The sequence below is a fragment of the Bos indicus x Bos taurus genome, chromosome 13, assembly GCF_003369695.1.
Source record: "Bos indicus x Bos taurus breed Angus x Brahman F1 hybrid chromosome 13, Bos_hybrid_MaternalHap_v2.0, whole genome shotgun sequence".
Taxonomy (NCBI): Eukaryota; Metazoa; Chordata; class Mammalia; order Artiodactyla; family Bovidae; genus Bos; species Bos indicus x Bos taurus.
Window position 1 is genome coordinate 17,157,815 of NC_040088.1, and position 12,630 is coordinate 17,170,444.

At 55.8% G+C, this 12,630-nt stretch overlaps 1 protein-coding gene and 1 long non-coding RNA gene across 9 annotated transcripts in view; one reads left to right on the top strand and one right to left on the bottom strand.

The window, feature by feature from the left end:
* The window catches only part of SRC (SRC proto-oncogene, non-receptor tyrosine kinase), a 55,114-nt gene extending 45,542 nt beyond the window's left edge, over nt 1-9,572 (bottom strand). The window contains exon 1 of one of the 8 annotated variants that reach the window (XM_027558580.1): nt 9,142-9,572. In XM_027558580.1, coding sequence (XP_027414381.1) covers nt 9,142-9,571 — 430 coding nt within the window. In that variant the 5' untranslated portion in view covers nt 9,572. The remainder of the gene's footprint in view (nt 1-9,141) is intronic. The other 7 variants (XM_027558581.1, XM_027558582.1, XM_027558585.1 and 4 more) reach the window with 7 other exon arrangements.
* LOC113903051 lies at nt 9,397-12,367 on the top strand. The gene is made up of 2 exons (XR_003514014.1): nt 9,397-9,905; nt 11,239-12,367. It is a non-coding gene; the product is annotated as an uncharacterized LOC113903051 (long non-coding RNA).
* Nucleotides 12,368-12,630: the final 263 nt, after the last annotated feature.

Here is a 12,630-nt window from a genome sequence, read left to right on the forward strand (position 1 = left end):
AGAGCAGAGGAGGCAGGTAGACCAGATGGAAGGTGGTAGGACCTGGGTGGTAGCAGCCGGAGGACCACCCAGGAGGTCTGACAGGCCTGGTTCACCTTTCTATGTCAGCCCAGGCTTGGGGACTTGGCATAGCTCAGGGCCAGAGAACCTCACTGGCCCAGACAGAACAAGAGCCCCTACATCCTTCTGACCTTCCCCTCAGAGTGGCTGGGGACTGAGGAGCCACCCTGGGCCAATGTGATACAACTGTCTCCCCTCAAACACGCACAGACCCACCGCACAGATGAGAAAACTGAGTCCAAAAGGGGACAGTTTTCCCCTCCGGAAAGTGTGATGTGCCCCAGGAACTCTCTGGCTGTGACACTCCTCTATGGATTGAACTGGTGGATACGATTTCCTTTCTCTGAGTCTCAGGTTTCCTATTTGGAGACTGGAGCTGTGATTCCTCCCCATGTGTGCTACGTTGCTTCAGGCGTGTCCAACTCTGCAACCCTATGGGCCATAGCCTGCTAAGCTCCTCTGTCCATGGGATTTTCCAAGCAAGAATACTGAAGTGGGTTCCCTTGTCTTCCTCCAGGGGATCTTCCTGACCCAGGGATCAAATCCGCATTTCTTATGTCTCCTGCATTGATAGGCAGGTTCTTTATCACTTTTCCAGTGCTACCTGGAAAGCCTTGATACAAATTATAATAAAGTAACAGCCAACACATATTGAGTGTTTCCTACATGCTGGCATTGCTCAGAGCATCACGCATAAGGCCTCAGTTGATCCTTAGAACAAGTCTGTGATGCAGATATTACCATCAGGCCTGTTTTTCAAATGGGGAAACTGAGGCACAGAGCAGTGAGCTAACTCACAAAGTCACACAGCTAGCATGGAGGCAGAGGAGAAGGCTGTGGGGCTGGGGACGGCGGGGGGTGGGGTGGGGCTTTCCAGGGGAGTCCCTGGCCTTCACACTGCCCCGAGAGGAACAGTGGGGACGGGGCTGGAGGAGCGATCAGGGGTCAGGCAGGAGGAACAGAGGACGGGGCAGGGCAGGCCTGCAGTATTCAGGAGGCCCTGGGTCCGCAGCCAAGCCACTGTGCTTTTGCTCCTCTGAGCCTCTATTTGGTATAATGGGGCCAGAACTTCTGCCTTGCAGGGACACTGTGGGGACGGGACACGGACATTCGTCTGCCACTGAGCGAGGGCTCAACTATGTGCTCAGGAAAGATGCCTCAGGGCTGGGCCGATGGCTCGCTGCCCCTCCAGGATCTGGGTGGTATCTGATTCTCTGCTCTGCAGGGGCAGGAAGGGGGGTACAGCCTACCTCTTCCCTAGAGGGAACCCTCCGAGCTCTGCCAGCTTTCCAGGCTGTGTGACCTTGGACAAATCACTTCCCCTCTCTGAACTTCTGGCTCCTCCTTTTGCTACTAAATCAAGGCTTTCACAGGTCCCTGAGGAAGGTGGTCCTCCCTGGAAGGACTGAGAGCGTATGCAGGGAGGGCAGCTCAGTTCAGCCTGCCTATGCGGAGAGAGCAGTGCCTGGCATGATGCTGCCTTGAGACCTCCATGTCTTCATCCTGCCAAATGAAGTCTGCTGGGTTTTTTATTTTGGCTGCGAGGCTTATAGGACCTTAATTTCCTGACCAGAAATTGAACCCCTGCAGTGGAAGTCCCAACAACTGGATCACCAGGGAATTCCCCAAATGAGGATTATTAGATAGTCTGTCTCCCTCCCAGCCCTGCTGGGGATGATCAAAGGCGATGGTGAAAAGAGCTTGGTAAACTGCAAAGCGTGGCACCCTTGAGAGTGATGACAATCACTGTACTCCCTTAGAGGCAAGAAGAATCCTGCGACTTGCCATCTAAGGTAGAATGTGCTACAGCCATGAGGGAAGGCAGAGAATGGGGGGGTGGGGTACAGAGAAGCTTGGAAAGTGTAGACTTGGGTTGGGGCACAGGGTGGTCAGCCAGAACTTTCCAGAGGCAGAGACATCTCAGCCACGGGAGAGGGCGGGAACGCCTGGCAGCAAGACCCGCAGAGTCAAAGCATGGACGCTAGACTGCCCGGGGCCGGCAGGAAGGCAGCCGATGATTCAGAAAGGCTAACGGGTCACCTGAGTGAAAGGGGAAAGTGGGAGGCGACAGGGTGGAGTGGAGGGAAGAGCGTGGTCCAGACCACCGCCATGTCCAGGAGCCCTTGCTGTGGGCCCTAGGCCCCTCCAGCCTCTCTCAGCTTCAGCTGTGCCTCCCCCAAAACACAAGAGTGGTGACAGTCCCTGACTCCAGGCCCAGCGGGCAAAGATGCAAAGCACGCAGTGCTCAAACAGCAGCCACTTTTGGAGAAATGGACCCATTCAGTAAGGGAGTCCTTGAATGCCAGGGCTCAGGACACTCAAAGGCCTTCACAAGCCACAGGAGGGCAGGCGCTGAGGCAGGAGGCTGGAGGGAGCTGGAGGGAGCTGGCGGCTTGCAATTGGTCCGGCCACCAAACCTCTCTGTCTATAGTTAACCTCCCCGCCCCCCATCCCCGCCCCAGTGGACAAGCCTGGACACGGGCGTCCAGTCTCAGGCCTCAGGGCTCCTGGATTCACTGGCCTGCAGAGACCCAGAATTCCTGCCTCATCAGGGAATTACCTTCATAATTACAGGCACTCAGAAATCCTAAGCACGGACTGCGTGGGGGCCCTGCGCCAGAGCAGACACACATTCTCTCGCCTGACCCTCAGGCCACCTGGTCGAAGTTGCATTGGCCCTGCCATCCCCACTTCAGAGATGGGGAGACTCATGTTCAGAGCCACCATTTCCCCGCAATCACACACAGCAAACAAGGGGCACAGCCAGGATTTGAACCCAGAACCCATTCGGTCCAAAAATCTGAGTGGAAGTAGCGTCCATGGAGCACCCAGGTTATGCTGATTCTGGGAGCTGGGCAGTCCCTGCAAGTCCCAGGATTCCAGATCTGAGTGGAGATCCACCAGCCAGAGCCGGAAGCCTAGGGAGGCAGGATCGCCTGTCAGCCCAGCCACACACCCATGCTATTTCGGGCAAGACCTCAGTTAAGCTGAGCTCCCATTCAGTGGGACTCAGATGCTACACATTGACCAGCAGCCAGAAAGCTGGGCTCACACTCTGATGGGTGATTGTGGCTCCAGCTCTTAGCCTCTCTGAGCCTCAGTTTCCTCTTCTGTGTAGTAAAAACAAAAATTCCTCCCACCCCCGGATGACACAAAGGTTGGAATGAGTCACCTCACTGTGACCTGGACCTTGACATCAGACAGAGTAAAAATCAAGACTGAGAATCTGGATAAAGCAGCCGGAAAGAGGAGCTCCCCAGGTGGTTCAGTGGTAAACAATCTGGGGCCAATGCAAGAGACATGGGTTCAATCCCTGGGTTGGGAAGATCTCCTGGAGAAGGAAATGGCCACCCACTCCAGAAGAATTCCATGGACAGAGGAGCCTGGCGGGCTACAGTCCATAGGGTCACAAAAAGTCAGACACAACTGAGCGACTAAACAACAAAACAAGCCGGAGAGAAGATAAGCAGGCCTTGACAGAGTAGACCAAGCTTCCGGATGCCACTCCAACCCCGATTTCCATCCCATAGCAGCAGGAATCCGCCTGCACCAGCCTCACAGCCCAGCAGGTCTGAGGACCCCAAACACCCATCCCCACAGTCTCTCAATAGCCTCCAGCCCCACTGACATCCCCAGGCCCACCCGGCATCAATAAGGACGCAGCCGGAGCCAGCCCCTGGAGATCCCCTACTAGGATCCCTGTCTCAGAACCTCAGGAGGGAAGAGCCCTCACCAAACAGATGAGGAACCTGAGGAACGGAGCACAAAGAGGCTTGGACAGGATCACTGGACTACTTCTCCTCTCTGGGTTCTCATTTTATTCTGGAACTCTGCTGGACAGTTTCAAGAGGAGGAGAGGAACTGAAGCCCAGGTTGCAGGGGAAGTCACTTGCTCAAGGTCTTGCAGCAAGGAGCGGGGAAATTGAGGTTCTGACTTCCAGCTCTGGGATCTTCCCCAAACATCTACTCCTTGACTCAGCCTCCCCGACCCCCGCATTGTATTGTGGGGCTGTATTGTGAACAAGCTGGCTGGGTGGGGAGAGCCCCGGATGAAAAGATAGGAGATGTGCATTTTTCACCCTGCTTGAATACTATGTCCTGGGTCTTTCTGGCCTCAATTCCCCCATCTGTGAAAAGAAAAGCTCAGAATAGATCAGGAATGACAAACTCATGGCACATACACAGTGATATCTAACACTACTAATCTATCACAGCACTCTTTCCCATGAAGTCTCCGAGTGGGCCTCAGCATGTTTTTTAACAGAGTACAGTCCAGGCCTGGGGGATCTGAGTCCTAGGGCCACCCCTAGATTGGGTAACATCTGAGTTCTCCCCAAGGGAGGGGAGGGTTTCACAGGTGGCGCGAGTGGTAAAGAACCCACCTGCCGGTGCAGGAGACATAAAAGACACAGATTTGATCCCTGGATCAGGAAGATCCCTTGGATGAGGGCATGGCAACCCACTCCAGTATTCTTGCCTCGAGAATCCTTCGGACAGAGGAGCCTGGCAGGCTACAGCCATAGGGTTGCAAAGACTCAGACATGACTAAAGTGACTTAGCATGCACGCAAGGGAGGAGAAGGGAGAAAGAAAGACGTAACATTTACTGGATATCCAGTAGTTTCAAGCGCTGGGAGACATTTATTGATTTAATCCTAAGGAGGGAGGTGTGCACAAGCTGAGGTTCAGAGAGGCTGAGTGATCTGCCTTTGGACAGACAGCTGGGAACGGGGCCTTGAACACAGGGGAGGTACCTCTGGGGTCACCCTCCCCAGGGATAGTGATGCAGAGCCAGCCACCAGGTGAGAGCCTAGGTTATGGCCTCACCTCGTCCTCCTTTTGGCCCTACTAAGTGCAAGCCCCATGCCCATTTTACAGCATCAGAAACCGAGTCACAGGAAGGGGGTGTCAGCTGCCAGAAAACGATGGACTTGACCATGTATCTAGCTGTTCCCGCCCCATTCATCCAGCTAATGTGTGCTAAACGCTTTATTTCAGTCCCCTTGGGACACCCCAGGAGCCATGACTCATACCATCCCACTTCATAGATGAGGAAATTGAGGTGCCCCCAAAGGAAGTGGCCCCCAACCCTCTAGGGGCTCCAGTGGAGACCAGAGTGGTTTACCATGGAGATAAGTGGGGAGGAGCAGTGGAGGGGAAGTAAAGGGCTGGGGGAACCCAAGAGAGATAGAGGCTGGGTGGCCACACAGCTAAGGCAGGAAATGAGGCTCTGGTCAAAAGGCCCAGGGCAGGGGATGGAGACCTCTGAAGGGTCTCTTAGGCCTGCAGAGGCACGGGAGGCCCTGCCCTGGACTAGGAGCCCAGGGCCCCAAGCCCAGGTTCAGCCCTGTCACTTGGCAACTGGGAGACCCTACCAAGTGTCTTCCCCCTCCGGGTCTCAGTACTCACAGGTGGAAAATGGCCTAATATCACTGAAGGCAAGCTTTCCAAAAGTTGGGACAAGCTGGACCCACAGAGCTCTCCCCAACTCAGCCTCCTCACACACAAAGGGCAAGGCAGGACTCCGGTCACCCAGTGTATGGATGGCCTTGGCCACCAACATCCTTTCTGAGGCCAGCACCTTCAGAATTAGTGAGCTCATCCCCTCGAAGCCTTCATGGGACAGCTGGGGAGAGGTCAACTCATCAGGGCAATTGACACGCCCAGTGTTCACACCGCACAGGGCAGGTCCCACTCCCCCGAGGACCTGATGGTTCCAGGCAGCCCTCCTTGAACCCTCACTCCATAGGAAGATATTGACTCTTCCCATTTTCAAGACAAGGAAGCTAAGTCTCAGAAAGACAAGATGAATGAGCCAAGGACACCCGGCAAGCAGGCATGGTCAGAACTTGAATGCAGGCCTGTCTGACTCCTGAGCCCTTACCATACCTTAGTCTCCAGCTCCCCAGCTGACCCCTTCCTGCTCCCAGCCTCCAGCCATTCTGCATGGCACTGCCCCTACCCCTGGCTCTCACCCTTTCCTGCTTTCCTGCTACTGAACTCCTACTCTACTCTCAAAGCCCAGCCTCCAGTGCCTCCTCCTCTTGACACCTGATCTATGCCCCCACAGAATACCTAGAGTCCAGCCCACAGATTTACTTCTCCCAGGTGACTTGGTCAGCTCTGACCTCCCTGGTCCCCAAGTTGGAGCTGTTCACACAGGGGACACCAATCAGCGCCTTGTGCGAAGATGGAAGCCAAACTTTCCCAAGGCCCATGTGGCCCCACATGGCCCAGCCCTGCTGATAACATCCCCTCGTTTCACCTCTCATCTGCTCGTCTTAATTTTCTGTGCTCCAGACTCACAGGCTTTCCCATTGTTTCTCCAGAACAGCACACACTCCCTGCCTCAGGGCCTTTGCACATGAGTTCCCTCTGCCTGGGAAGCCCTATCCCCAGCTCCATGCCTGGAGGACTCCTCCGTGCTTCTTTCATGATTCTTCTGCACCCCACAGCTCTTTCTCAACGCTTATCACATCTGTGATTATACATTCATTTACTTGGTAACTTGTTTGCTATTATACTTGGCTCACTCTCTAGACTTACATTTCTGGGCAGCCAGGACTGTTCACAATTCCCCAGCAAGGACCCACCCAAGCTGACCACTCCCACACACGTCCCAGAGCCTCCCCCAGGGGCCCTGGGACATGTCCGAGCTGAAAGGAAGAAAGAATACTGTGTCCCCTTCTTTGTTGAGGAAAATGTTGCTCCCTGCCCCCTCCGCCGCCCCTGTCACCACCTCCTGGAAGCCTCCCAAGGTCTCCTACAGCTCCCACTGCTAACCCATCACACAATGCTCAGCTCAAGATCAAAGCTCCTAGAACATCATAGGTACTCAACACAGGGCCATGGATGCTTGTATCTCAGCAGGTTTGGGAAAACGGGGTCAGTTGAGGTTCAGGGAATGGGTGGTTGGTCACAGACCACTGAGCCATCTCCCTCCTGGCTCCTGGGGTTTGAAGGAGCCAGACAACCTCCCCCTACCCACCACCCCACCACTCCCAGGTCACAATCAGGGTAGAAGCCAAAGCCGGAACTGGCTATGAGCTGGGGATACTTCACGCCTGGGAAGAGGCTAGGGGAGAGGAGGAGAAAGCTGGGAGGCCTTCCTGGAAGAGGTGGGCCTTAAACGAAGCCTTAAAGAGCAAAAGCAGACAAGCAGCTCCTAGAGGAGAGGGCACTCCCGGCGGGGAAACCTTCAAGAGCAAAGGCCCAGGGGTCATACTGGAGGGCCTAGGCAGGCAGTCAGCTGAGAGAGGTGATACACTGTAAATCATTTCCTTGGGTGGAAAGACCACATCACCACGGCACACCACTTCACCCAAAGGGCCTCGTGGCTTCCGCACAATCACTCATCGGAGTCTTTTCCAACACTGTCGTGTGCCTGGTCCCATACTGAGAAACACCCATTCCTCCATCACGGGAAGGGAACAAGGGCAGCCAGACTGGGGACTCTGAGCTCTAGGCTCTTATTCCAGCTTCAAACTGTGTGGCTCGGTCAAGTCACTTCCGCTCTCAGAGCCTCAGTCTCTTCCCCAGCAAAAAGGGGATACACAAAAATCCCTACCTCCTAGGAGGTACTCGACAGATGTTAGCAGCTATCATTCTCACGAGCCCATTTTACACTGAACAAAATTGAAGCCAGAAGGAGAAGCGAGTTGTCTCAAGCGCTGGGTGGCAAGATTGCACTGAGGCTGGTTCCTCCTCAAGGGGTTAGGAGGTGGCTTTGGGGACACCGATCCGCCCTCTTCTGGGATAAGCCCCACAAGAGCCAGCCATCTCATCTCATGCCCATCTTTTTCAGGCCATTCATCCAGTGCCATGCTCATTTATTGAACACCTACTACATGCCAAGGCCCTACCTGCAGAAGTGCCTACAGGTTTCCCCTGGGGATCCCCACTGCACACAAGCAGACTCAGAGAGGCGGTCCTTTGGCCCAGGTAACCCAGTGTGACCAGAAGCCTAGGTCTTGTCTCTCCAGCCAGAAAGCCAAGATGAGGCTCAGCAACAGCATCAGCCTGCTCCATTCTTGAAATCAAGTCTGATCTCAGCTGACTGAAGCCAGGCCTGGAGTCACCTCAGGTGATCCAGAGACCATTGCCCCAACTGGACAGTGTCCCTGAAGCTGGGGACACCTCACCCAGGGCCACACAGGCTCTGTCCACTCTCAAGTCTGCCTGAAGGTCCCAGAGGTTGAACTGCTACCCCACAGGTGAGGACCTTCTGTTCACCCAGTCCTTCCACCAGCCCAGTAGGCCCAGCCAGGCTCACAGCTGGACCTGAGGAGGGCCCCCAGCTCAGAGAGAGCAGGCAGTTGCTTGAGGAAGCACAGCAAGGGCGAGAAAGCAGCGCCCCGCTGGGACTCCAACCCACCACCAACCCCAGCCCAGACAGGCAGATGGACCGGCCTGGGGGCGAAATCTTAAACTTTTGCCAACTTCTGAGCAGACAGGAGGTAGGACCTGCCCAGAGAGGAAGCTGGGGGCTGTGGGCAACTGGGACCAACCACAGTTTGGCCCAGTCCTTTCCAGGCCGGCAGCACCAGGCCCTACCCGAGGCCCCACGAGGACAAGGAGACCCTGGTGTCCTGGCCCGGCACCCCCTGCCCGGCGCCCCCCAGGTCCACCCTGCCGGCCCCTCTCCACCTCCCATCCCGGGCTGGGGGCGCCAGGCTGGGTAGCGGCGGCCAGAGGCGGCGCCGACTGGTTCAGATTTCAGATTTGGCCTAGACCTGGCCTGGGGGCTCAGGCCCGGCTCGCTGCTCTCAGGGGGCCCGCAGAGGGAGGGTGAGCGGAAGGGGGGGTCCTCGCGCGGACAAGACCCCTACGCCCCCAACCCAGCCGCCTCCCCACCCGCGGCATCACAACAAAAGGCCGCGCCAGGCAAGTCCCGGTGCGCCCGCCCGGCGCTCCGGGATGTCCTCTCGGCTCGAGGGGTGAGGGTTGCGGGGGGGGGGGGGGGGGGGGGAGTAACCCCCGCGGCCCAGCGATCGGACGGCAGGGTGGTCCCCGGCCGGGGGGGCTACCTCACGCGGGCCGGGAGCAGGGAGCCGGGGCCGGCGGAGGGGCGGGGGGCGCTCACCTGGACCGGCGGGCAGGCGGACGCACCGGGCAGACAGACGCACTGGCAGACGGACCGCCGGACGGCCAGGGGTTCGGGCACACGGCGGCCTGGCCGCTCCGGCTCCCGGGCCGGAATGGATTCCGGGCCGGGAGAGACAGATCGAGAGAGAAAGGGAGGCGGAGGAGGAGGAGGAGGAGGCGGCGGCCCGGGGAGGGGAAGAGGAGGGAGGGAGCGCGCGAGCAGGGAGGAGGGGCCCGGCAGGGAGGGGGAGGAAGGAGGAAGCGTGCCGGGACGAGTCCCCGCCGGTGACCTGGGAGAGTCCCGCGCGCGGCCTCCCCACGCCCGGGGTCCCGGCGGCCAGGGAATGGAAGGGCGGGGGCACCGGCCACGGAAGCCCCGCCCCCACCCCGCCCTGAGAGTGCTCCCTACCCATGGGGCACCCACCCATCAGCTCTCAAGCCAAAATACCCTCCCCAACTCCTCCCAACCCACCCATCCAATTGACCCCAAATCTACCTCTCATGAAATTATTACTAATCATCAGGAACAGCAGCACTGATGGAGCCCTCATTCCTTGCCAGGTGCCATGCTAAGCTGTTCAGGTCAACTTTAGAATCTCTTCCTACCAACCAAGTGGGCTGGGCAGGCCAATGATCACCCCCATTTTACAGATGAAGAAACTGAGGCACAGAGAAGGGACTCACCTGACAAGAACCAGGTCTTGGACCCTGGCCTTGACCTGAATTTCCCAAACTGGGGACTGAGACGAGAAGGACAGTGTGGTAAGTAGCAGCACTTTTATCTTACTAGATATGCATTCATTTTAATGTGCATCAGAAGGGGGAAAAAAAAAGTAACTAAGAAGCCAGTAAGTTCCAGATAAGGAACTTATAAGGGGCTTCCAGTAAGCCCCTTAGGAGGGGCCAAAGCAGGTATTTAGTGGCAATTATACTTCCGTGGTGGCTCAGATGGTAAAGCGTCTGTCTACAATGTGGGAGATCTGGGTTCGATCCCTGGGTCGGGAAGATCCCCTAGACAAGGAAATGGCAATCCACTCCATACTATTGCCTGGAAAATCCCATGGACAGAGGAGCCTGGTAGGCTACAGTCCATGGGGTCGCAGAGTCAGACGTGACTGAGCCACTTCACTTCATACTCAGTGGTAAAGAACCTGCCTGCCAGGGCAGGAGGCACGGGTTCAATCCCTGGCTCTGGAAGATCCCCTGGAGAAGGGAATGGCAACCCACTCCAGTATTCTTGCCTGGAAAATTCCATGAACAGAGGAGCCTGGTGGCAGGTTTCAGTCCATGGGATCCCAAAGAGTCAAACGCAACTGAGCACGTGTGCTAGTCCCACCCTTGGCTTTTCACAGGTCCTCCTGGGATTACTGCACAGGGGAAGGTGGGCCTGAATCCAGCTTTGAATACCACCATCTGCCTCTGTTTTCCTTCTCTGAAAGTTTTCCCATTTCACAGATGGGAAAGTAAAGCCCAGTCCGGGTCAAACGGTAGAAGCCTGGACTTCTCCTGAGAGGAGCAGGGAGGGAAACTCGAGACCACGGGAGGCAGGGCCTCAGGGTACAGTACAGTATCTGGGAGACCAGGAATGAGCAAGGCCTTAAACTGGACTGATCTGGGTTCAAACCTAGACTGGTTGCCCAGCTGCCGTACCTTCTACGAGCCCGTCACCTTCCCCAGCCCAGGTCCCCTCGCCCATGAAACGGGAGTAAACATGTCCACAGACAACTTCTGGGAAGGTTAGAACTGACAGGAGTGAGGGTGGCTGAGGTTGTGCTCAACAAAGGTAAATCGCTTATGGTTGGTAAACTGAGGCCAGAAGGGGAAGGGGCTGCTTGAAGCCCCACAGCAAGTCAGCAATAGAGCCAGCACCAGAAGCCAACCCTGGCTGGTGAAATGGCTGCAGGTATTTGCAAAGGTGGTTTAAAGATTAACCCCAGCTTCCTAGGATATTCTGGGCGGGGCCCTAGCTGGAGGAGCAGGTTTCTCAGCCCTCATTCATTCCTCAGACAGGCCTACAGGCCTTTACTGGGGGGCCTGGGCTGAGGGCAGGATGTTCATGCAGTGGTGTGCTGAAGCTGGCTCTTCTCTTGTGCAGGAGCAGATCGGGTTCATCTCTTCCCAACTCCACATTCAGTGATATCATGCTGGTAGCTTGACGTCAGCAGAAGTGGAAGTTTTAACACCGCAGAAACCAGCAGACACGACAAATCAAGGCTTTTTTTTTTTTTTAATTCCAGAGAGCTAGTTGTTAAATATTTACCAGCCCATCACTAGATTCATCCCCAGGAGTTCAGTCGAAAGTTCTGGGCTTCTTCTAAAGCTTGGATGACAAGAGCGCTTAAAAGCATAGACTTTGGACCCACAGACCTCGGTTCAAGTCCCGTCTCTGCCACTTCATGGTTACATCTCCTTGAGGGGAGCAGAGTTTCTTTGAGCCTCACTATGCCAACCTGCAAAAGGAGCTAAAGAGAGTGCTCCCCTCAGAAGACTCACGCGAACGTGAAATGAAGCAATGTCCCCTCAGTGTGTCTCAGCCCTTTTCACACCCTACCGCTGTCTTGGAGGAGAGGGGGCAGCTGGGACCCCTCTTGGCTCTCTGAGCGCATATGTGGCCTTCCACCTGGAGCCACCAGTGGCTCGGCTCAGCCGCTGAGGTTCTCAGGAGGTCTTTTGGGAGGATGTGGCCAGCACGGTGGTTTCATGATCGAGCGTTGGAAGAGTTCGTTATTTTCAACCACCCCTCTGGGTCTTCACTCAGGCTGTAACCCCCACCAGGAATGCTCGCCCCACCTCTCTAGCTTCCCGAACGTCCCAGTCCATCATGGTCCTAAGTAAGTGTGGCCTCCTCCAGGATAAGTTTCCTGACAATCTTCTGCTGGAGGCACACCCCGAGCCATTTGGGAGTGTCTGTCCCCACCCAGAGGGCAGGGACTCTGGCCTATTCCCTGGCACAGAGTAGGCACTGCCAAGCGACACTGTCTGGCCAAGACAGCACTGGGATTAGGGATATACATACAAGAGTTCTAACTCTTCCATTCATTGACTATGTGATCCTGCCCTCTCTGAGCCTCAATTTACTCATCAATAAATTGGGAGCAATAACCTTACCAGGATTATGCAGGCGCAAGAGTTGCTTGCTGGTCTAGCCTGGGGAACTGGTGAGTGACTCTTTGTATATTATTTTGCTTAAAAGATTGTTAGTAAAACAGCAGCTCATTGCTTCATACCTGCCAATCATTCATCTTTGTCCATGGGCAGCAAACACTGGTCACTGATAATATACCCAGCCCCGTGCCAGGCCTGGAACACCAAGAGGGATAATTTCCCAACCCCAAGCACCCAGCAGATGACAGATGTTATTGATGTCAACACTGTGGAGATGGTGAGCACCAGCTGTATACAGTTCTCTGTCTCTGGAAACCTCCTCTCTTTTCCTCCCCCCAACCTGGGTCAAAGCCACAACCGAGGGCAGGATGGAGCATGTGGG